The following is a 25171-nucleotide window of genomic DNA, read 5'->3' as shown; positions in this document are numbered from 1 at the left end:
TCAGTTGCGCTCAGGGGGATTCCTAGAGAAACTGGAAATGTTTGTGCGCCGCTTGCGACCCCTCCTCCCGAAGTAGAAGGCAGAAGGAAGGCGCGGCGCCCCACGCCCGTCCCGAGGGCAGCACCCACGCAGCCTGCGCTGCGCTGCCGGTCGCCCTGCGCCGAAGTCAGCCCCAGTCGCGGGGCGCCGGCGCCGCGGGACACCCGTCCCGCCCGTCACCCCGCCTCGGGCACCCCCGCGGTGCGGGCCGGCGCCCCCTGCCCCCCCGCGGGGGTGCCGGAGGGACGGGGAGCAGCGGGAGGGACCCGGGTCAGAGGGGTCTGTGCCGGGGGCTGGGTGGGTGGCTGGGGAGGGACAGCGGGCGCGCCGGGCTGTGCTGCAACGCCCCTCGCTATAAATGGAGGGGCCGCGCAGCGGAGCGGGAGGAGCGGCGCGGCCGGGCAGGGAGAGCGCGGTAGAGCCCAGCCGAGCCGAGCCGAGCCGAGCCGAGCCGAGCCGAGCCGAGCATGGTGCAGTGCGAGCGCCGTCGGGGCTGATCCGCCCGCCCCCGCCGGGCCGCGGCCGCTCCTCGCCCCGGGGCTGGCCGGCCCTCCGCGGAGCCAGGTAAGGCGCGTCCCTCCGGCGGCCCCTGCTTGCGCGGCCCCTGCGCGGCCCCGGGCTCTACCGCTGGAGCCCGTCGTGCCGCTTCTCGCCTGCGCCTCGGGAACGCGCTGCCTGGCCCCGGGGGAGGGAGCGTGCGTGTGGCTTCTGATACAGCCTCCTGATGAATCTATACTTTGGCTAGATGAGGTTGGCAGAGGAAGTCTCAGTTCTGGACAAAACGCAGGCACGTAAGCCCTGTGCCCTGGCTCACGAAGCCTGCACCACGTATTTATTTTGGAGGCAGCTAAATGTCCCACAGACCCCCCAGCCATGCCCTCTGTCAGCCCTTGTGTCTTGTCAGCGGTTTGAAGATAAAGCAAAGGCACCCTTTGACAGAAGGCACAGCGGTGGGAGCAGTAACACCTTCTCACCATCAAGACTCTTCCCAACAGCCTACGAGAGCCAGCCCTCTTACGTCTGGTCAAGATCAGACGAGCACTTGAAATTTTTATTACTGTGCTAAGCTCATGATATAAATTAATTAAAAATCACTAAAGGCAATGCTGATGATTTTTTAGGCTTGTGCAAACGCGTCTGTTTTTCAGCCTCACAGCAATACAACTGCCACCAGTACTGGTCTGTGTAGCATACACTCTCCATAACCAGACTTATCTCTTTCTACAGGAAAAAAAAAATATTGAGTGATCTGCACCCAGAGATTAAATTTTAGTTAGTAGAGGTTAAAACACACACACCCCCACCCTTTTTTTCCCCCTGGCATCAGCCAGCTTTTAAACTTAGTGTGGACTCTTAAAAAGAAAACTGGACTAGAGTTCTTCAACATGTTCAGGTGAAATCCTGCCACATATTTACTGTCCTCCCACTCTCCATACATTAAAAGGCTTTAAATGTTATTGGTTATTTACAGGCACACAAGCCCTATATTATTCCAAGCAAGTAAACAGGCATATCGGTAACTAAATGTGTCAGATCACAGTCTGTACAAGCAATAAATCTGCATAATTCAGTTCCAGCCATTTCTATATTTCTGCAAACCCACTGGAATTAACAAGATGTATGGCATAAGTGACAGCAGGATTCTGTTCAGAGCAGGCTACAGTTCACTGCAAACTTCTACCACTTCTGTGAGTGGCAGTACTTGTTTTGATTGTTGTGTAGCATGGGACAGGCTCGAAAATGGGCTCAGTAAAATTACAAACCCCAAACAGGGATGAGGATAAAGAGGGATTTTTATTTAAGGTGGGCTGTCTTCACTTTTCACTTGCATGAACCCACACCGCTAACATGATTAAACTTTTGCCTGAATAGGAGGATTGAGTATGGCCCGAAGCAGGTAATTGCCATGGTGGTGTAGAAATGCACTTGTAGCTCTGTCTTAGCGTCAGACAAATGTTGCACACCTCTGACTATGGGAGTTCATTTTGCTTGTTGCCACCATCATCTTTTAAATTACAGCATCTTTCAAAAATGTGATGAAGTGCCTACAAATTAAACTTTCGCTCATGTTTTAAGAATTTTAACTATATGCCTTTCCAGCAGGAACATTTTATTTCTGTACACCTTTCCTCTCTACAACCTGAACTACATAGCAGAGAAAAATCATTTTCAACTAGAGAGTGCTCCCTAGTTTACATTGCTAAACTGAGAACGCAAAGTGGTCCTGTATGATTAAGAGAGGGAAGTCACATTTATCATTAAATTCTAACACAATTGGTTTCATTCTCACCTTACTTTTGTCAAGGTAGGCAGTAGAGACAGGTAATTCTTACCCTGGAGCAGGAGGAGAAGTGGGCCCGTTTCCAATGGTGTGAGGTGTCCTGCCTTCCTGCTTGGAAACAGGGCCTTGCTTGGGTTGGTCAGGATGTGCAAACTGCAACTACAAGTTACGGGTTTAAAAGGCAGTAAATACCAGCCTGAAATACCAGTATCCAGAGCACTGGAGAAGGGAGGGGAGTGCTGCCTTTCAGTTTACAATGTCACAACTCCACAACCAGCTTTTTACATTCCACTTAGAACAAGGTGGTGCATGATTTGTATTTGTGTTACCCAGTGAATGAATAATATTATCTTTAATTGTATTAAATATCTGAAAATGTATCTAATTTCTTTTTGCTATTTGTAGTACTGTAAAAACAGAGGAAGCTGCAGAATGTAAACATAGTGCTTTATTTACACTTTCTAGAATAATTCTGTTGAAACGTATGGACTGTGTTTGCAGACAGAGATATGTGTCAGAGTCAATTCCCATTAAAAATTTTATTTCAGATAATGGGCACTCACAGTATTTTCCTACACTCCTGAGTTTTCTGCACTGTGGTAATTTTATCCTCTGTGTTTGTTAAAAGAATACATTTAGATAGTCCTTTTCTCTGGCACTACCTGTGGTTACTTACTACAGCTGCAAAAATTAATATGGTAATTTAAAGTTACATAAACTACAAACTCTCATTACACTATCCCAGTTAAACTCTTGCTTATGCAAAAGTATAATATTAGTTGAAAACGTCTTAAGATGTCACCGATTACTCTCATTTGCTCACTAACTCTCCTTTTTCTTTGGACCTTCTTGAGGTCTTGAGGCTCCAGTGCCTAATTATTGCCCAAATTTTAGGGCATCTAATCAGGCTGTGAGAAGCACCCCGTTGTTTCTGAGTGGTTGGCATGTATTTCTGTTCCCCACCCTTAGTCTCCTTTTCTGCCTTGGTAAGTTCATAAAAGATCAGGTTCTGTCTCGAGTTGGATAGAGAATATGGATATTTTTGCATTATGTTAATCAAATACTATGTCTGACTCACATTACATGGTTAATCTTGTGCTTTTTTTAGCTGAACTTCATGGTTATCTTCCAGGAGACACCTCAACACGAGGAGGAATAGACTAAAATTTAATTTGGATGTGTTATACTTAAAGTTGAGTTGGGGAAACAGTTTATCAAGATTTATCGGTATATGAATAGATCTACTGTGGCAGTATATTAGATATGCCAAAGAAAGTGGCCAAATGGCTAAGTCAGGGGAAGGGAGGTGGGCAGCAAAGCAAAATAAACCCCTCACCTATTTGTGACAGGAATACTGGCAACCCAGCAACACATCTGCTCTGGCAGACATGAAGACCAACGTGAAGAGAGGCCTGAAAGTTTAAACAGAAACACCGCAGTTGTTTCCCTAGCTATAATGAAGGCGACTTGGGCAGTTAGATGAAGCGGCACAGGCTGAGTGTAAGAGACTACTTATTTGACAGGGAATAGGGTCAGACCTGCCCCAACAAGTGACAGACCAGAGAAGAAAAAAGGAAATTAAATGAACCCTAGCCTCACAATTAATCTAGATTGCACTGCCAGTTAAAGGGTAATTACACATCAGACCCCATTGATTTTAAACCATCATCTCTCTCCAGAAAGACAAGTATAATCTCAGAATCCTTTCAGAGTTAGAACCCTGGTAATATTTACAGTTTACAGCTGCAAGGGCTAGGTCAGGGTATAGCCTGGCCACTATAGGCCCACAGCGGTCCGCTTGTATTGTAGACTCTCTTACATGTACAGCTAAATCTCTAGCCTTTGGTAATCTTGTTTCAGTTTTTAAGCCTTATCTAGCTTATCTAAGGTCAGGTTTGAGAACCTAAGAGAAAACTGCAGAGCATCACAAAGAGAAATTTTTAGAAATCTTGTGGAATTCTGAAGACAAAATGAGAAATGTGGATTATTTATGAAGAGAGGGAAAGTGGAGGGAAGACTATTTTTTTCTTTTCACTATTGTAGAGAAAGTTGTATTGTAGAGTTAGTTTCCACCATGCTGACAGGAATAAGCAGGTTGCTGTTGCTGAGAATTGAACCCTAGCTACCTATCAAGACATGATGCATACAGGTTCCACTCTAGAAGTGTGATACTATTTTCCAGGTGAATAAGCAAGCAGTTCCGGAGTTAAAATTTTATGCAAAGTTAAAATCTTGGCATGTATACACAAGGTGATTTCAAATACATCGGAGTTTTGAGTAGCTGGCAACATAATTTACTCTTAGAGCTTAAAGGTGTGTAGATTGCATGTATGAGGCCCAAATGCTGCAGCCTGAAGATCAGAAAGGCTCCAGCAGAGCTGGTTTTTTATATCCAGCTGCTATTGCACAGAAAGTTACTAATCACGGTATCATTTTCTGTCTCTTCTAGTCCTAAAAACCCTGCAGTGAAAAGCAAGGCAGTAAGCTTTTGCTAACCACAAAATTTCTTTTAGTTCCCTTTCCATCAACAAACTTGTCTCTTAAGATCACTTTCACCAATAGACAGTCATTGTACTCGGAGCACTCATACCATGTTCTGTACTATCTTCTAAAACTTATCCTTCTGTCAATTTTTTTTCTTGGCAATGGACTCTAGAAGAATCTGTGTCATTTTTGAACATTTTAGGGAATTTAACAAATCTGACGAACAAGAGGAGTTATGGTACTTGTGCTTGGTTTTTCTTACCTCAGCTGTAACAAACAACTGAAAAGAAGTTATCTTGACTGTAAGTCCTAACAGCTGTGATTGTCTGAGACAAAGCACATATGAAATGGAATGGCTGGTCTAATCATTTATGGCCTTATCTTCAGATAAATGATGGATTTTACTAAAATGACTTTAAGTGAATTGCAACTAGAGGTAGGAAAATATCATGCTCCAAATAGCATGCTGTTAGTATTCTCTGTTGCACCTTCATCTGAAAGAACTACAGATTTTGGGCTGTCAGGTGTCTTACAATTTTCATTCCATTTGGTTTTTGTTTGATAGCACAACTATCCAGGTATCCGCTATATAACAACACTAGCTAGAATGCTTGGTTACTATTTGTGGTGTTTATCTCCTTTTATTGTAGTTGAGTAGCATTTCTCTTATAGGCACAGAAAATGGGTAATAACTGAAGACGACCTCACAGCAGGAAAGTGAGATCAGATTGGCAATGCATCAGTGAGTGGCATGATTGAAGACAAGACAAAAAGCAGGCTACAGCAAAAGGTAACTGGCGATATCTAAAGAAACTGGTACTGAATTCGGGCAAGGTCAATCTTTAGACAGTATTTCACTGAGGTGAAAGCTGTAATTATGAGTTACGGCCAAAACAAAGAATGATTTAACTAAACGCCTAATTTTAGCTAATTCACCTATTCCTTTCTTTACTTGTAGGTCATACAAAGTTGTCAGTTACTGATAGATCGTTAAGTAGTGCAGTCTAATAATCAGTAGATAAAGTCTAGGAATAGAAATAGAAAATAAAACAGCATTCCTGAGTCCCCCCAGTTTTCTGAAAATTGAGAGGGATGTACTGAATGGGAGTACTGTGCCTCAGCATTTCTAGCTCAGAGGGACCCATGCAAATAGTAAAACATTCCAGAAAACCACTGAACAGCTGTACTTTTATGCTGGGGGGCTTACGCAAGAGAGAAAAATGCATTCGTTTACTTCCCTAAAAAATGTTCTGTTGGCAGTTATCCTCTTTTTAACCCTGCTGTAGCATCAGCAGAGCCTGGCCAGACCCTTTCCTTGAAGCAGGCAGCCCATGCACAAAGAGCTTGTTTGTTGAGGAACTACACATACCCCTCCCACTCTGAGTTTATAGGATATGTCGCCTTTTCATCTTTTTCTTTATAAACTCCTGTTGGTTTTCACCTTTTCTCCTTTCTCCCCTCATTCTTGTTACCCAAGCCTAAAAAGTTTATACAATTTTTCTTTATTCCCCTTATGAGGTACATTGAGCCTGAGAGTTAGTCTGCTACCACCCAATTTCGAACAGTTGCTCAGGATTTCCTCCTTCCTCAGGTTATTTACTTAATGCACAACAGTCAGAAATGGAAAGCATGGGGCAGGAATCAACACCTGTTTTCAGACTGGGACTCTAGCTCTGCTGTTAAATTTCTCTCATTATTACTTTCTGCTTGGCTTTATTAGCAGCTTGCCATGATAAGACAATTACAGTTTTTCTCAAATCCAGCTTTATTTCAGGTAAAAGGTACTTCTTTACTCATGTGCTTCCTAAAAAGCACTTCAAAGGAAAAGGGTTCAAAAATATTTTGCCTTTAAATACATTTTATGATTATTTGCTATGTTCTTAAACATACCACCAGAAAAAGTCATGTGTACGGGACCACACATTCAAGCATTTGCTCAGCTCAGTTGGTAATTTTCCTAGTACTAAAGTAAAGCACCTGTGGCACCTTTTGGAGGGCACAGCACTACCTTTTCCAGGCATCTGCGCAGTTATGTTTGCCAGAGAACCAAGACTGCCCTTGGTTGAGGATCCACTGATTCACAGCATCACAGCTTAGCTCATACTCTGGCTGTAACAGCCTTCTTGGTTTTGCTACCTCTGTTGCTGGTCCTCAGTACCCACAGGAACATCTTAAAGCCAGGACAGTAGAGAAAGTTCACTAGTGAATTTTATTTTCAAAATAGAGCAATAAATTTTACTTGGAAAAAAAAAAAACCAGGAAATGAGCTGTACAAATTTGGCAGAACATCTATTTTGGTATCATTCTATTAAGTGTACTGCCTTCCAGACAAAGCACCAGTAATCACAGTATCTGGTTTTTCCTGGGTGATAATACCTTTCACACTGACATGGATTAAGGTGTCTGTATTTGACCTTTCAATCTCTTTGATTAACCCCTTAGCACCTCGCTAGTCCAATTGACTTGTACAAAAATCACAGATACATTGCTGTCTATATATTTGGATACTCAAATTTTCTTCTAGTCCTCATAATGACCTGCCCTTAACAGGAGTTTTGTTCAAGTGAAAGCACAATTGGGCCTCTATGTTTTCCATGTTATACTTACTAAGGGTTACATGATACTAACTTCTCTTGGGCTTAGCTGCATTACCATTTTAAAAGATTTTTTTTTTGTCTGAATAAACTCTTGTACTTCACCAGTAACTCATACTGTTTTCTCTCCTTTCTGCTTTTGGTTCCCTTTTCTGACCCTAATGAGGTATTCATTAAGAAGCCTCCATGCTGATCCTTTGCTTTTAATCTTTCAACTTTTCCCTCCAGGCTGTTCCTAACATTCTCATTTAAGGAAGAAAAGTCTTTTCTGAGGCATAGTGTGATATTTTCCCACTGTAAGGATATCTAAATTAATTATATAAAAGAAAAGTAATCAAGTGTCTCAGATCAGACACAGTGAACCAAATCCTATTATGTATTGCTGAATTATGACACATGGAAGACAAAGCTTCCTCTGAACAAAGGTGTTGAAATCTAATGTCTATTTCCTTGCACAGAAATCCACAATACCTTTGCTTTTGCTTCTCCAGTAAAAGAACATTATTTTTCAGCATGAAGTCAAAAGGACAAAAAAAGATTCAACATGAGGTTTGTTCTCCCCAGAGCCATAACACTCTGACTAGTGGAAATTTATGTGGAAATCACTAGCCGTGGTCTTGGAAGTGTCGTCATAAAACTTCCACATTAGTTGGTGTAGTTAACATGACACATACTTTAGTGATATTGCTATGTCTGTGTCCACATCAACACCGACATGCTGCATCTGCGTGTGTGCTTGTTTTTTCAGTTAATGTTTTCATTACTCAAAGCAAAAGCTTCTATCAGTCACTTAAATCACATCACTGTTTCTTTCTTATCACCAATGTGGTTAGTTAGAGGTTTTTAGAAAGTCTTTTTAGATAACAGCGTGCAACACAAACTACTCTTAGCCAGCTCATCTAATTTCCTTTAGATTACAAAGTGGAGCACCTCTGTGACAGAGGTCTCCCAATTTCTAGTGTAGAAGCAGAGAATTTTAAGTGTTTCTTTTATCTCCCACTTTCTGACAGATTAGCCATTGTTGCAGATGAAGACAACGCTATTACTCTGCACAATGCATTTCTAAAGCATGTTAGTTATTAATTTACACTTGCCTTCTCTATTTTTGTGGGGGGAGGGAGGGGTAAAAATAAAAAGCACCTCCTGCATATTCAGTCTGTAGAGCTCAGGTGCATCATGGCTTCACCCTGGTGATTTAGCTTAATGGCAGGAAAATGTCCTTTTGAGGATTAATGTATAGGTAAGGCCTCACACACATCAGAATGTTTCCACGCATGCCAGAATGTTACTGATTTGCTGCACAGCCTGAAGCAAATTTATGTATGTAAGTTCTCTTGTAGCACCTTTCTTACTGTTTTACAAGAAAGTACAGGAAGGCAGTTCCTTGTACCAGAAAAGTAGAAGTAATATTATCTTGCAGACTTCATTGCTCATCATGTTATTTTCTCATTTTAACTAAGGAAAGTTGTTCAGGAGCTTAAGTTGCATACATAATGTTAACTTTTGCCTCTGCATCTTCTGGCTTAGCAGAAGAGTAACATGACTGTGGGAGAATACGCAAATGACACTGTGGTCTCTGAATAAACTAAGCTACCAGGACAAAGCAAGGAAGCCTCTATTTGGACTAACCTGAAATTCCACAAAGAAGTCCTATCACCTCCCATCTTTGTCTACAGAGTTACTAGCTGTGTCCCCTACCCTCCATCCTGCAAACATCTTTTCCTAGAGGAAGCAACAGAAAGCTAATTAAAACATCCCTTTCAGTAGTTTTATACTAGTAACACCAGTGACTTTGAGTTGTGTCTTTCACAATAAAGCTGTAAAACAGAACAATGCCAAAGAACTTGCACCTAGATTCATAAAAATCCTTTTCTCCCAGAAGCAGGTGATTTGGTTCATGAGGACACAATTGCATCCTTGACCTTTCCATCCCATTGTCTATTGTGGTCTCTGCCAGTGACAGAAGATTCTGACAGTGTCTGCATATTGCTGTGGGCATGTCATTCATGCATTAACCATTTTAGAACATTATCATTTCTAATTTAGATGCATGAAATCCCATTTTCTGCTAAATTATGAACAACCACTAATATAACCAAGAGTTTAAACTTAGGTAAATTTTACCTGGGTTTACCCAGAGGCTGGTAAGCATATACTTACTGATCTCAGTATCTGGACTTTCACAGATTAGATTGTAATACCCCTCTTATAGCCAGCCCTTATCTGGCTATACTGACTTTTTTTTTTGTCTGCCTCCCTGTAGTAATACTTATTTTCCATCCTTTAATGACACATCATTTTGTTATTTTACAATCTGACCAGAATTTAAGAGACATTTTATCTTTCTTCACATTTTTTTCTCCCTGGAGCAAAAAGCAGAAGAGGCCCACATTTCACAACACACTACATTTCATTTCACACACATTACATTGCAGTACAGCTACCCATAATAAACTAAAAGATATAACCTTTACCTTTGTCGTTGGCTTCTGTCAGCTAATAAAAGCTGAGAGTGTGGAGAGTCTTCATCACAGGAGGAAGGGGAGTCTAGAGAAGTGAACTGGGTACCTGGTGCTTCCTCACAGCTGCCTGCAGGAGTAGCATCACATCCCCGCATGAAAAGAATCTGTGGTGCAGAAATTCCTCTGGCCTGTAGCAATGTTAAGTGATGCACATGTCTAATATTTGTAGGCTTCAAATTAAAATACAAAAACATGTTAGAGTATTATATGCTGCCAAAGCTGTGAGGAAGAGCAATATGTAACACGAGTCCTCTCATGTCCTGGAGTCAGTAACAGAGTAACAGTTTGTGAACAAGGAATCCCCATGAGACACTAATATTTTGGGGCTCATTTCTACATGGGTAGCTGTTACTCTCAAGACCCCAGAACATTACTTACACATAACTGCGATCATCAAATGATAAATCCTAGAATGCGAATAATAACCTCTAAAGAGGCAAAAATTTCATTCAACTCCCAAAAGGAAGATTTATGTAGCACTCCTGAGGTTAACCTCTCATTCCTTTCTGCTGTATAAAAATATTTTCCATATGCTGTGAATTTTCATTGTGTGTTTTAACAAAAGAAGGGCTAACTCTTCCTTTCCTACCAACACTGCTGCATCTGATTGTTTAAAACCTTTGTGTTTGGACTCCTTAGCAAAGCCCAGCCTTCTTTCCTTTACCCATCAAAAATGTTTCTCTCTGCATCTTCCATGCCTGTAAGATCATGCTTCTTTGACAAGTCACTATTCACACAATGCCAAAAGAGCAACAGTCTGTGACAGATTTCCAGCATTTGCCTGACCTTGTCTGTAGTGACCTCAGTAGGAGTTGCGTCATCCCCTCCACTGAGGGTAGATGTCCCAGAGTTCGGCTGAATTTCAGGAGCTTTTTAAAATCTACATGGTAAAAGCACACAGTAACTACATGCTTTTCTAAGCTAGCAAAAGCAGCTTCATTCTTACAATAGTCTGTGCCTTTTGCAGCAGCACCCTGAAGCATCATCCTTTCAGGTGATCTAGATAACAGAAATGCATCATTTCTGCTACAGGATCTTTGATATTTGTAGACAGCACACTTCTTTTCTGTTTTCAAGCAGCTGTAAAGATAAGCTCACAGTGGCAACAATGTTCCACCAAAAGACTATCCCCAGCATTGCTACCAGGCAAGTTTCTTCATGTCTTAGTGAAACTAGAGAAAGAGCAAGTGGCTCAAGTAACAAGTCATCTGTTTTAATCACAGAATGAGATCATGCCAATAAGAGAAATCCTGAAAACTTACCTTTCCATGAGCACTGGGGACGATCTCAGTTTGATAATCATATTGACACCTTTTCAATAGTTTTGAATTTCAAAAAGGCGCATGAAAAGCCTCAGTTCTATAAAGGATCTTTATGTGCAATTACTGTTTCTTCCTGAGCCAATTCTGGCCTCAGCAATTCTTCGCACAATTGGGATCTCTAAGTTACATCTTGAGCTGAAACTACTGTCTATAAATTCAGATATTATTAAAAACCAGCAAAGCAACAAGCTAATTGCCTAGATGTCCCTCTGTGCTGCTCAGAATATCAGCTCTTCCTTGAACAGCAGTAGAAGAGAAAGGCTCTGTCTTGCCTTCAGAGCATTTGGATGAAGGGGCCTTTATGCCCCCAAAAAGGCCACTCTCCAGGTGATAGCTACCTTCTACTGGACCAGTGAAACCATTGACTGAGAAGATCTGGACAGTGAAACTAAGAACTCTTTCAGTGTTCAATGCACAAAGACAGTCACTCCAGCAAGAAATAAGCCTGACCAGAGACCAGTGATACTCAAAACGGCATGGAAAATGTCTTGTAATCCCTTATGAAGCTCTGCACACTTGAAGTCACAGTAGTATTATCACTAATTTGATATTAGTGATTGGTTAGTGATTTAGTGATTATCACTAATAACTAAATCACTAATTTCACAGGAGAAATCAGAGTATTTCTCCTACAAGCTGGGAAGGAAGAACAGTTGTTGTTATTGCTAGTTTTGCATACTTATGGAGGCACCCATACCACATAACCTTAAAGGCAAATTAATAGATATATGAAATATCCAGTAAGTCAAATTGCAATTTTATATATGATCTGAAAGGAGGTAAGATACCTCATATGTATCTGATCTCTGTTCCGTTAGAAGAGGGCTTTCAGCAGCGCTTTTTACTTCAGGAAGTCTTTTTTTCTCTCTTGCCTCTCCACAGCCATTTTAATATAAAGCTGAAATATAGATCTGGATCAACCCCAGAATTAATGTAAATTGCCTTACTCCTCAGGTTGGAAGAGTTCAGAGTAAAAGCTTGTGGTTCATTCCTGATGGAAATAATGGCGCTGATACAAATTTTAGGTGTGTGGCTAGGTGTCCAGGTAGGACATGCACTGCTGTGTAATTAAGAAAAGAATAAAACTTCTTACTCCATGGAACTAAGCTATCAGAGTAGAAACTTAAAATTCATCAGATGATTTCACTCGCACTTAACAAACCTGAATTTGATTTCTGTCTTTTATTAAAAATGATCACATGGGGCACACTATATTTTATATAGGCAATTCCATCTGCAATAAAGGAAATGTGTTAATCCGTTCATTTACTATCACTCAGAGAAAGTAACCGTGCAGCATGTAACCTTTCACAGCTCAAAATAATCTCACTTTTATTCGTTCTGGGACTTGATGGCTTAATTCTTGTTAACTATTGACTCTTTGGGGTACTTCCAAATACCGTAAAGATACTGCATAAGCAGGCATCAAATCTGAAGTTACGAATGTGCAGTAAGCTGTATATTTATAATAAAACAATGCTTTACATTGTGTTGCCCTTCAAAAATATTTTCATGACAGTGCTGAAAACCCTAGAAATTCTAGTCGTGCCTTGATCTGAAATAGATTAATTCTTTCTTTCCTGGCATCTGATGTGCAGTAGATGGCATTGTTAGCAATATGAGCAGATGACGTCCCTCAGAAGCAGACTTTAGGTAAGCCTGCTGATTATTGATCATTTTTGTCTTCCTTTTTGGTAAAGCTAATGGCTAGAACTGAGGTGCAAAAATCCATACTGGATTGATGATGGTAGTTAATGCCCTCATTTCAAAGTCTTAATATGTCTGTGTTCAGCCTCTTTTAGAAAAAAGAGGCAATTTTTTACCCTGTGATATAAACAAGAGTGACTGCCTCCTGCTATAACAAGAAATTTTTCATATTTAAAAATTCAGCTATAGGTTTAGTAACCTAAGTAAGGAAAAGGTGATCTTCGTTCCTGTCAAGAGAGTACAGCTGAGGTGACTGGGACAAGGGGATATCACATGAAGATTCACCTTTCAGACACCATCTTTTCTGAAGCTTAGCCTTTTGATGTTTAGTTTCAGAAGTACTGAACTAGAAGTATTGAACTAGAAATATATTTTACTTTATTTTATCATCTTTTCTGTTTTAAGTTACTGCTGTGCAGATAATTTTATATTCACATCTCTTAAGGCTGTATAATACCCAAGACACATTAAACACCAGCGAGTTTGCAACGCATTCATGCAGCCTTGGTCAAAGAAAGAAAACAGAGATTGCTGTGATAGATAAACATGAAAGAAAGAACCAGGAAATTACATGAAAATCTAAGGTATCTGGAGCATCGGATACACTGTCAAGCCAGAACCAGTGGTCTTTAAAACCACCACCTCACTGATCTTCCCCAAGAGATTAGATAAACACACTGCATGTTGAAAATGATTAATCCTTCAGTGTTTTGGAGTCCTGTTCTACATTTATTGAACCAAAGAATGTTTTTCCTCCTCTTAATAGCAGAGAAAACAAAATTGTGTGTATCTAGAGGAAAAGCTCCCAGAAAACGTTTCCTTTTAAACCTAAACCCAGAAGATCCAAAAAATGAAACCTATAAACTAAAATACTGAAACTTACTCTCAACTGCAAGACTTTTGGCTAACCATAACGAGTACTCTGTGGATCAATCAGTCAAACCCGTACCAAAAAAACCCAAAACCAACCCCCCAAAAAAACACACCCAAAACAAACAAAAAAAAAACCTAATAATTGCCATGCTAGCGTTCACTACAGCACTCAATTCTAGTGAGGTTGAGAAACTAGTGAAGTTGAGCAATCCTTCCTTGGCACTAACATCTGCAAGTAAAATTTTATAGCAATATGTACACCAGGATTTCCCAACTTCCAAGGGAATTGGTAGAGTTAACTCTGGCCAAAGAGCTAAGTAGCACAAAGAAATATTTCCAGTGTTTCTGGTCTCTGTAAGTATTATCACAGTATACGCAAAAAATAGTCCAAACTTCCACTGCTGCTGCAGCTGCTAGAATTATAACTGTTACATTATTAAACTGTAGGCTGTTAAAAAGAGCATGCAGAAAATCTGTCACGTATTACATTGTAGTATTATTAAGAATTTGATGTCCCAAAGTAGTACTTGGAAGATTCTATTCTTCTCTCCACAGCCCCATAAATTAGTATTTTAGAGGTGGCCTTTCACTTATGCCAATTTTTGCCACATCCATTTCTAACACAAAGCCCTTGAGTGTGCAAATGAAAGATTAGTTTTCTTTATTCTGTGTTTTAAATCTAGCCAACTGCTTGCTAGCTTTCTGTCTCGAGATATCACGTCTATTCTCTCTAAATGCTATTTTTAGCAGCTTCAAGATATAAACATCATATGCTTGTACCCAAACATCCCTTAAGTGCATAGAGATACACTGACACTGTATAAGCAGTTTGATATAAAAATAGGACAAGACACTGATTATTTCTACATATCTGGCACAAGACAATATAGCTAATATAAATTTTTTGGTTCTACTTTGCTCATCTACTAGTTTCAATAAAATAAATGTCACTATAACACTAACAACCTTTCTTCTCTACCTGGATTGAAAGCTGTTTGCCCTTCCCAGCATTAGAGAATTATTTAGGTAAATAAATAATTTGAAACAGAGTAACATCATCATGTGGTGACACTGTCCAAAGGGGTAATGACAACCCAGGTGTATTAGTAAAAAGGAGCGGGGTGGGGCTAAAAAGCATTGAAGATGCTTACACTTTCAGGTTGTGAAGTTGTTTACAGTTAATGAAATACATGTATAGCACTTGAGGTCTAAAAATACCCATTTGGATAATAAAAAATGTATAGGCCCATGTTGCCTTTTAATTTCCAAAAATCCCTTATATCACTTTAAAACAAAAAAAAGATTAAAAATAGTTCTGAAGTGCCATTTTCAACAATAAAAATACCTTCCTCCAAAAAGGAAAACACAAGTTTGAGTCAAGTTAACCTAGAATTACTTTCAAGACTACTCCCCAGCTGATACTTGGAAAAAAAGAGTTGTATGATGAGTTGTATGATTAACAACATGTCTAGCTAGTTTTAAAATAATCTTTTAGTCTAATGAATAGGTGTCACTATTTTTCCATCTGCATTTTTAAAGTAAACTATACTTTTACTCTCCATTTTAAAATGTTCTTAATTTTTCTCAGAAACTAGAGAGTTTAGGCTGCATATGTCTTTGAAAAATATCAGGATCTTGTTCCATGACTTAAGTGCAAGAGTTGGACTGAAGGTTAGCAAAACCAGGAATGTACTAGAATAAAGGAAAGTAGATACAAGCTAGTAGTTACTAAAATAAAACAGTTCACTCCAGTACATTATACTTTACATAAATGGAGAAGTTCAATGATAGGTATTTTGCCTTGTGTTTGCATCTTAAATAATCTTGAAGGAAGGGGATATTTTGAAAAGTGATGGCACTTGAATATAAAACAAAGCAATTCTTTTATTTTAAAATAGGAAATACAGACCTCTAGTGGTCAAATTATATGTTATATGAGTTAAACTTCAAAGTGATTTAAATGTTACGGTGCTTAACTGTGTTACTTTCCTTTTCCTTTATATTTTCCTCTCCCCCCAGTCATTCAAAATCACACACACCCCCAATTCCACTGTTCAGTCATTCCACAAGCATTGATTTTTCCCAGAGGAAAAAATCCTTTCATCTGTCCTTTTCTCACATAAATTTTCTGAGTGAAACTGAGTACAGTTGAAAGATACTTGGGAAATGAAGGGAAAATTAATGAGTAGTCTGTGGAAACAAAGAGGAGAGATGTTTGTTCTTTTCAGAAGAAACTATGAAGCCATCATACAGAAGGACAGAATCTTTTGAAATATGCTGGAGGAATAAATACAGAGAGGTTCTTACAGACAAGGTCAGAGTACATAAACAGTTCACATTTACAGGGTAGCAATAACTGGTCCTCTGCTAGCGCAAAATAATTGATAAGCAATTTAGAATTCTGATGTTACAGAAGAACCAGATCCTAAAAGGACCACAGGCAGTTTATTTTCCAGCTATACAGAGCTAGCACAAATGAAGCAGATGAGTTTCAAGTCTTGCAAGGGGAAGGCACAAAGAATCCATGTATAGGTTAGAGAATTAAAAAGATAAATATTTTGCTCTAAAATGGAAAAAAAAAAGCAAACACCACAAAATTGACAGCAATTTCAACAGACTGGCAGTTGACTCATGAAAGGCTGACCAGGAGGACAGCTATTAAATGAAAATGCACAGGCCAGTACAAGGTCCTGCAAATTCTGTTTGTTCTCATGTCAGGCCACCTCCTGATCCAAAACTGCATAAGCAACAGCCAGCTTGGCATTTACTAATACGGATCTTCTGAAGCTTGCTTTCTGTTCTTGGTGCTCATGAACTGATGTACAGACAGTGTTCCAGTCCTGTACTACCTATTGCAGTTCCACTTCAGTTCTGTTTTGATTTATTGTCATTTACCATGAAGCCAGAGACCAACCTTTATGGGAGATAGCGGCAATGATGCCAGGACACCTATGCACACCACAAGGCCACACTAGTTTGAATTACATGCCCTTATTTGCCCAAGTGTTTGCATTTCTCCCACCCTCCACAATTCACTTATCAACTCTGGACTAAAAATACTTTGGAAAGCCATGAATGGGGAACACAGACTGTTAGAAGGAGCAGCAGAAATAAGAGCTAGGACAAAGGCAAATTTAGGGGTTCACAGAAGTGCTGCTCAGGAACTCCAGGAAAGCAGAGAAGATACAGAAGTAGGCATATGAAGTAGAAGAAATGATATTCATTAAGGCAGTGAGGATAAAGGGGGTTGTTCTGCTGGATAGGAAAAAAAAGGCTGTGAAATAAAGCATGTGTAAAGTGTCATTAGTTTCTTAGCAATTAGAAAAAGAAGATAGAATAAATTAGGAAAGGGGGGACTAAAGTCTCAACATAAAGGAAAAACGCTTATGCCACCAGAAAGAAATAAACATAGCTAATATATTGAACATACTGTTCCAAACATTTTTCAGCCTTTCTTCTTCTGGTGCAATAATTTAATATAAAAATAGAATGCATCATCATCTTAAGCATGGAAATATCTTCTCATTTGTAAGAAAAGCAAATAGTCCACCTACCACCAGAAGAAAAAAACCCTCACATTACCTAATGGTGAGGTGGCTAAACAGTGGCATGATTGGTCAGCCTGAGTTTATTTAGTCTTTGCCAAAGCAAATACAAAACCCGCATATTTGTTCAAAATCTGACTTGTGACAGCTGCTTACCTATTTATAGCTGATGAAGTTCTCAGAGAAAGCCACAGACAGTGCTATCTTATCTTTCAGTAGGCAAAGTGCTGTTTACCTTGCAAAGGCTTAGCATTCCTTGTTGTTTCCACAGGCAGTTTAATTAGGATGCATGTTCACCCAACAGAAGCAATGAATGGAGTGGTAAATAATAGTTGGTGGTGTAGTCTGAAGCATTTCATTATCAGTGACTTATTATAATCATTGTAATTAAAAAAGATAAAAGTTCAAAAAGGACAGTAACATACAATAGGGGTGGTTTGCTACTCACCAGATAATTTGTTTTAAGACTGATGTTGCCACACCATTCACAGTCCCATCAATTCAATCCTCTTAGAAAAAGCTCCTTGTGTATCAGCCTTAAAATGATCCAATTATCATTATGTTAACTCAGGTCATTTGACATGCTTTAAATGGAATTATCAATGTGCACAATTTCAATACTTGCGTTTAACTGGCCAGTGGTTTAACCCGCTCTGGTGAATTCTGGCAGCATAAAGCTGTACCAGCCCTCTATTTCTGTAATGTTTCTAAACCATCTGCTCTATACCCATGTGGAAGTATCTGCTTTGCATAATGTGTATATAGCCATGATCCTGGGACAAGCAGGTAAACTGTGGCAAGCAAGAATAATGGGAAAAATGGCAGTGGTAGAGAAAATAAATCATTGCCTTTAAGGAGTTCACACCACCACAGCTGCCCTGTCTCACCACTTAGCACTGCTATGGGCCCATGCCTTCCAGAACAAATTACTTTCCTCTCCTGTGCTGAAGCTTTTCCTAATGCTCTAAAGTTACAGGCAACCTCAAGGCATCAGATCCACCTGAGGCTAGCTCTGAAACTTCAAAATATCCAGGAAATTTAAAAATTCAGCTTGGGATTAGCAGTGCCTTCCTCACTATGTTTCAAATGTAAGGCTCTTACGAGGTTCATTCTCACAGCAACATTCAAACTGTTTTCAGATATACATATGGCAATCCATATCTATTTACCTAAAAGCAATCTCATAATGTATTTCTGCTTCCTTTTCATTTGCTGAAAATAGTGACTGATTTCTGTATTTATTGATTGTAATTCTTTAGTATAATTTCAAATTGGTAACATACCAAACACATCCTTTGCACAATTCTACTGACTTCAGTGTTACACCTTTAATTCCAGAAGGGTTATAGTCTTGTACAGGTAAATTGAAGTATTGTGCTATTTCCTGACTAAATTCCTGACCCTTCATGGGAATTGGTCTCCCTTTTTCACTTTACAAGCACTCCAAAATAAGCTCAGGGAATTCAATACCTTAGAGCCAGACACAAGTTTCCCAACTCAATTATTTTTTGTTTATTTTAACAGATTTCTGAAAACACAATATAATCATTATTACACTTTCTTGAAAGTACATATGCTATTAATTACATTCATGAAAGCTAATACTGGCATGAAAAAGTACAGGCCACCATGTGGGTAGAAGAGGGAAACTGGAAGTTAAACAACAAAACACACCACACTGAAGGGGAAGATGAAGTGGCTGTGAGAAAGGTGCCTTGACATCTACCACGGCACAGAAACAATCCCACTGAAGGGATGTTATGGTTTAACCCCAGCCAGCAACTAAGCCCCACACAGCCTTTTGCTTACTCCCCCCTGGCGGGATGGGGGAGAGAATTGGAAGGGTAAAAGTGAGAAAACTTGTGGAGTTTGAGATAAAGACAGTTTAATAGGTAAAGCAAAAGCCATGCACACAGGCAAAGAAAACAAGGAATTAATTAATTCCTTCCCATGGGCAGGCAGGTGTTCAGCCATCTCCAGGAAAGCAGGGCTCCATGACGCATAGCAGTTACTTGGGAAGACAAACACCATCACTCCAAATGTCCCCTTTTTCCTCCTTCTTCCCCCAGCTCTATATGCTGAGCATGACATCATATGGTGTGGGATATCCCTTGGGTCAGTTGGGGTCAGCTGTCCTGGCTGTGTCCCCTCCCAACCCCTTGTCCCCCCCCCAGCCCACTCGCTGGTCGGGTGAGAGGCAGAAAAGGCCCTGACTCTGTGCAAGCCCTGCTCAGCAGGAAATAAAACACCCCTGTGTTATCAACGCTGTTTCCAGCACAAATCCAAAACACAGCCCCACACTAGCTACTGTGAAGAAAATTAACTCTACCCCAGCCAAAACCAGCACAAGGGGGAACATTCACCATCAGCTACATTTGTCTTAGCCACTGAATCCACCAGTACACACAGAGCAGGACACACTTGCCACATAGTACCACCAATTGGTTAATCTAGTCACAGAGAATGGTCTTGCTCAGCCTAAACTGGGCCCTGATCTACTTTATGGCAAATCTAACTTGCAGTGGTGATTTTATTAGTAGAGACTTCATACAGTTTCTTACTGCTAAATTCTGGGCTGTAATCTCAGTGAGTATATAAGTGAGCAAAGACTATGATAATGAATAGACCACACAGCACCAGCATGTAGCTGGGACAGGGCAAATATTGCAAGACCTTGATGTTGCAGAATCTATCAGTTATTGTCAAATCTCCTTGGCCACTTTCACAACCAAGGAATGAGATAAGAGGATTTATCTTGAGATCTTTTTATTGTAGTTCTCCCTGTTCTATGCATAGAATGACCTTCCACAGAGCCAAACACCATGTATACTAGATTTGGAACAGTTTGAAAGCCCAGAAGTTTTGCTCAGGATGTATTACAGTGCCACATGCAATCAAAATGGCATATGTTTATGTCAGCTGTATTTGATTCAATTTTTAACTTCTTAAATATGGCAAAAATAGCTGATGTCATTTTGAAGCATCTGTACCAAGACAAGACTAATTCACAGAATTAATTGGAGAGACTGAGAGGTGTTGCACATCTTGACAAAGGGTTTATTAGTTGCATTTAACTATATATTCCAAACTTGATAGAATTATCAAGAACCTAAATCTTGAAATTACCCTGCTAGCTTTATGGAAATGAATCAGCTTATTCATGCAAAAATATAGTAGAACATGAGCTAAGAGAGAGAAATATCAAGTCTTTCAAAAGCTAATAAACTGAGAGCCAAAGGGTGACCTTTCTAACAAGATGCTGACTGCAGCCCATATTCTGGGTTCAGTTCCTGGCTCCGCTTCAGATTTCCTGTGTGGGCCTTGCCAAGACATATCTATGCCTCACTTCCCTATTAAAAAAGACAATCCATTTGGAATAAGAATTGTCTCCCAACAAGAGCATGTCAGACACTTAACAGAGTAGCATTCTGCCCTTAACAGGAACATCAGTGCTGAACAACACAAATAATGAGCACCTACCTCTGTAAGAACGTAGCCCATATTTCTATGACAGGTATCTTTCCTTTCCAAATGTATCTGTTCTGCCCCGGGGTGTATATTTATCTGTATAAAAGTGATTTACATTTGTAAGGGGGTTGGTTTTTTAAAGACAATATATTTCACTTAGTCCATGGTTGAGGCAGCACAGGTTGGGTTTGGCTGACAGATGTCAGGATCCTGCAGACATCACTAAACATGACTCTGCAATAATATTTTTTTTTTAATATCTCCACTGTTTTTGAGGGAAGGCTGTCTATTTGTTGACTCTAGAAAAGATTTAGTGTCAGAGTCACTTAGAGCACATTACCTGCTTCCTGAAGTCATAAGTCATTATTAATGAAATCATTCTTGCAGAACACACAAACCGTGGCAAACCAAACAGGTGCCCTGTAAAGGAGATTTCATACTGTTGCCATACACTTAATACAGTCTGGGGATATTTTTCATACACAGACTACAACAAACTCTTGGATACATAAATTTTGTCAGTAACTGAGAAGGTAATGTGAATTGTGGTTCCCCCTTCCACCCTTCTTAAACTCTTTCTACAGTTTCTAATGTGCAGCAAATCAGCACATGTCTGGGTTTTCACAGATAGTTCATACAGACACCCCCACACCCCTTATTTATAGTTAAATACTATAGTTCCAAGCCAGATGGGGAGCTAGGTAACTTCTGAATATTTAAGGTATCTATGGTACAACAGAACATTAGATTACATGAGTATCTTCATCTTTCTCTTTGATGTAAAAATTGTCTTAAAGAATTAAGCTTAATGAATAGAAAAAAATTCTAGTGATTCACATCAGAGATTAAAATAAGTACCTAATCTGAATTCACTTATTTCCTTAATGCATTACATTTTGTAATTACAGAATGAACTGGTATTCAGAGTGCTTAAGTGTCATTTCTGAGATACCTGAATAACTTTGCTTATTAGATATATTACCTATTTGTGGAAAAAAATAACCTAAAGACTCTCCTGAATTTATAGTCATCTGCTATTTTGGGTCTATTATTTTTATGACATGTTCACTAACCAGTCTTATTTTAAATTGGAACCTTGTTAATTGAAAGAAGTTTGTTAGATTTCATTTACATTAAAAAGAATCTAACAACACTCAGCCAACTCCTAACATTCTTTCTTCTGTTTGATTCTGCAAAGTCTATATTAGAATAGAAATTGCATGAGAAAACACTTCAAGATTATTTTTAAATTCAAAGACATTGATACACTGTGTTAGACAAAAACTTGACATTTAACTGAAACTTTTTAAAAATTAAATCCCTGTCATGAATAATATTTTCTTCCTCTTTTCCCCTCCTAGGTGTGAACTCTGTATTTTTTCCCTGGAGCTAGGTTACAGCTGAAGAGATCAAGATGGTCCCAAATTACTCTACTGAAGAAACCGTTAAAAGAATCCATGTCGACTGTCCTGTTTCAGGAAGGCACAGTTACATCTACATTATGGTTCCAACTGTTTACAGCATCATCTTTATCATAGGTATATTTGGGAACAGCCTGGTCGTTATTGTCATTTACTGCTACATGAAATTAAAAACAGTAGCCAGCATCTTTCTTCTAAATCTGGCACTGGCTGACTTGTGTTTTTTAATAACTCTGCCACTGTGGGCAGCCTACACAGCCATGGAGTACCAGTGGCCTTTTGGCAACTGTTTATGTAAGTTAGCGTCAGCCGGGATAAGTTTCAACCTGTACGCCAGCGTGTTCCTCCTCACATGCCTTAGTATCGACCGGTACCTGGCCATAGTACACCCAGTGAAGTCCCGAATTCGACGTACCATGTTTGTTGCCAGAATAACTTGCATTGTCATCTGGCTTCTCGCCGGAGTGGCCAGTTTGCCCGTCATCGTTCACCGTAATATATTCTTTGCTGAGAACTTGAACATGACAGTCTGTGGTTTTCGGTATGACAACAATAACACAACGCTCCGGGTCGGGTTGGGTTTATCCAAAAATTTGCTGGGCTTTTTGATTCCTTTTCTGATCATATTAACAAGCTACACCTTAATTTGGAAGACCCTGAAGAAGGCATATCGAATTCAAAAAAATAAGACTAGAAATGATGATATTTTTAAGATGATTGTGGCAATAGTATTTTTCTTCTTCTTTTCCTGGATTCCTCATCAAGTGTTCACTTTTCTGGATGTATTAATTCAATTACATGTAATAACAGACTGCAAAATCACTGATATTGTGGATACAGCTATGCCCTTCACCATTTGCATTGCTTACTTTAACAACTGCTTGAATCCTTTTTTTTATGTTTTTTTTGGAAAAAACTTTAAAAAATACTTCCTTCAGCTAATAAAATACATTCCACCAAATGTCAGCACACATCCAAGCCTAACAACAAAAATGAGCTCCCTCTCATACCGGCCACCAGAAAATATACACTTGCCCACTAAAAAGACGGCCAGGTCTTTCGACACCGAGTGATGCCTATTGCAATCTCCTTTTCTTGAACAACCTTGTGAACAACGCAGCAAGAATGACAAAATTCATCTGCAGTTCTGAACATCACAGCTTACTGCTCATTACAGAAACATTAGATCACCTCAGAGAAATCATACTGTAAAGATTTAGCAGTGGCCTTCTATTTTGCATTGTGAAGAGGACTGTTTGGTTTTCGTTTTGTTTTTCTTTACCAAAAAGCAACATAAATGGTGAACAGGCATGTCAGAGTTTCTGTCCGCATCCTGCCATTTACTCAGAGCTACAAAAGAAGGGTAGAGAAAACTCCTAACTCAACTTCAGAGATCTTTTTAAAGGAAAGGCTTCTTGTAAAAATTACATGAATCATGAAGGACCTGTTTTGCACATTCATGAGCTATTCCAAATTTTGTTCAAGAACCTGATGGAACGACACTGCTTGTTTTTAGGGGTTTAATGAAATAAGTGTCATATCTTCATATTTATACGTGTTCAAATATATGCTATATATAGAGGCCCAATTTTAAACTCAAATAGAAATTTAAATCAGAATGAAACCAATTTCAAGGACCTTATGCTACTATGTTTCATTTTTAAAATGGCAAAATTTTCATAATATATGCAACAAAATGCAGATTTATTTATTAAATATAGAATAAATATTTTTAGATTTATATTCCTACTCATAGATTTCAAACATTGCTTCATTAATGTACATTTATATCCCAGCAGGTATTTTTATAGTAGCTTAAAAAAATATCTATATAAAAACAAAAATGGGGTTCACTTAACCTTTTCTCATGGTATGCCACACTGACTTTGAAGAACATTACTTACGGAGTGGGTTGACTCCATACTCTATGTGACTAATAGTAAAATTCTGTATTTGAAAACATGAGTTCTGGGACAGAGGTGATCAGAAAACTTCAAACTATTTTTGTATAACCACCAGTGCACTTGATGATCAAATCCACTCAATTTTTCAAATTCCTGACATTTAATAAACCCGCATTCTGATAAACAAAAATGTAGCAATGCTTGTATTACAGTTTAGCTAATAATGCTTTTAGTCACATCACAAAACATCCCAGACCAAACTTACTCTTGGCTTTTACGGACTTACTCTCCATTCATACAAAACTAAGCCTAGAGTATTTGCTCCCTGTAGAACTTTTTTTATGTGTATGGAACAAATTCAAATTTATACTAGCATAAGTCAGAACAAAAGTCTGGCTTAAACTCTCCATACAAATGATAGGGGAAAGATGATAAACACTGTAGAAGTTTCAACTAATGATACACTTATATGTCCTTTATACCTCAAATAACGAGCTCCAGAAACTATTAATCCTTGATTCACACTCATTTATTGTCTTCAAACATAAACAAGTTCATAAATACTTTCTGACATAGTAAAACTTCAGAATAAATTCCAAAACTTTATATATATCATGTAGACAGTTACATGACCATTGAAAATTTGCAGTATTTATAACCTTCAAAATCATACATCTAATGTGGCTTTATCTCAGGTAGCAAGTGGTTAGATTATCCACATTTTCTGGTTATCAGTCCCTTGCATATACACAAATAATGCTTTAATTTTTTTTGTTACTTTAGGAAATAATTTTAAATCAAAACACAACAGAAAAGTTATTTCTGTAGTTTAGTACTTCTTAAGAAAAAAAATGGGACTGCAACCAGGTCTGGAACCTTGTGCCTCTTCCTGCTCTTTCATTCACTTATTTTAAGGCAAGTTTCTTCAGTTTTGTCTTTGTTCTTCCAGTTGCAAATTGGGATCAATCTCTACTTATATATGTCACAAGGCACTGTGAAGATTCACTAAAG

At 39.1% G+C, this 25171-nt stretch overlaps 1 protein-coding gene across 3 annotated transcripts; it reads left to right on the top strand.

Annotated features, from left to right (window-relative positions):
* The first annotated feature begins 339 nt into the window (after window positions 1–339).
* AGTR1 (angiotensin II receptor type 1) lies at window positions 340–24350 on the top strand. Of its 3 annotated transcripts, XM_064457651.1 has the most exons (4): window positions 340–603; window positions 5477–5594; window positions 12841–12895; window positions 22197–24350. In XM_064457651.1, exon 4 carries the CDS (start codon window positions 22250–22252, stop codon window positions 23327–23329), a length of 1080 nt encoding a protein of 359 aa, XP_064313721.1. In that variant the 5' UTR covers window positions 340–603; window positions 5477–5594; window positions 12841–12895; window positions 22197–22249; the 3' UTR covers window positions 23330–24350. The 3 variants fall into 3 exon arrangements, with proteins under 3 accessions (XP_064313721.1, XP_064313722.1, XP_064313720.1); XM_064457650.1 differs by lacking the exon at window positions 12841–12895 and having other exon boundaries at window positions 342–603; XM_064457652.1 differs by lacking the exons at window positions 5477–5594; window positions 12841–12895.
* The last annotated feature ends 821 nt before the right edge of the window (window positions 24351–25171 follow it).

This window comes from Phalacrocorax carbo, chromosome 7 (genome assembly GCF_963921805.1).
Source record: "Phalacrocorax carbo chromosome 7, bPhaCar2.1, whole genome shotgun sequence".
NCBI lineage: Eukaryota > Metazoa > Chordata > Aves > Suliformes > Phalacrocoracidae > Phalacrocorax > Phalacrocorax carbo.
Note: the sequence above shows the minus strand (reverse complement) of the source record. Positions and strands in the feature narration are given on the sequence as shown.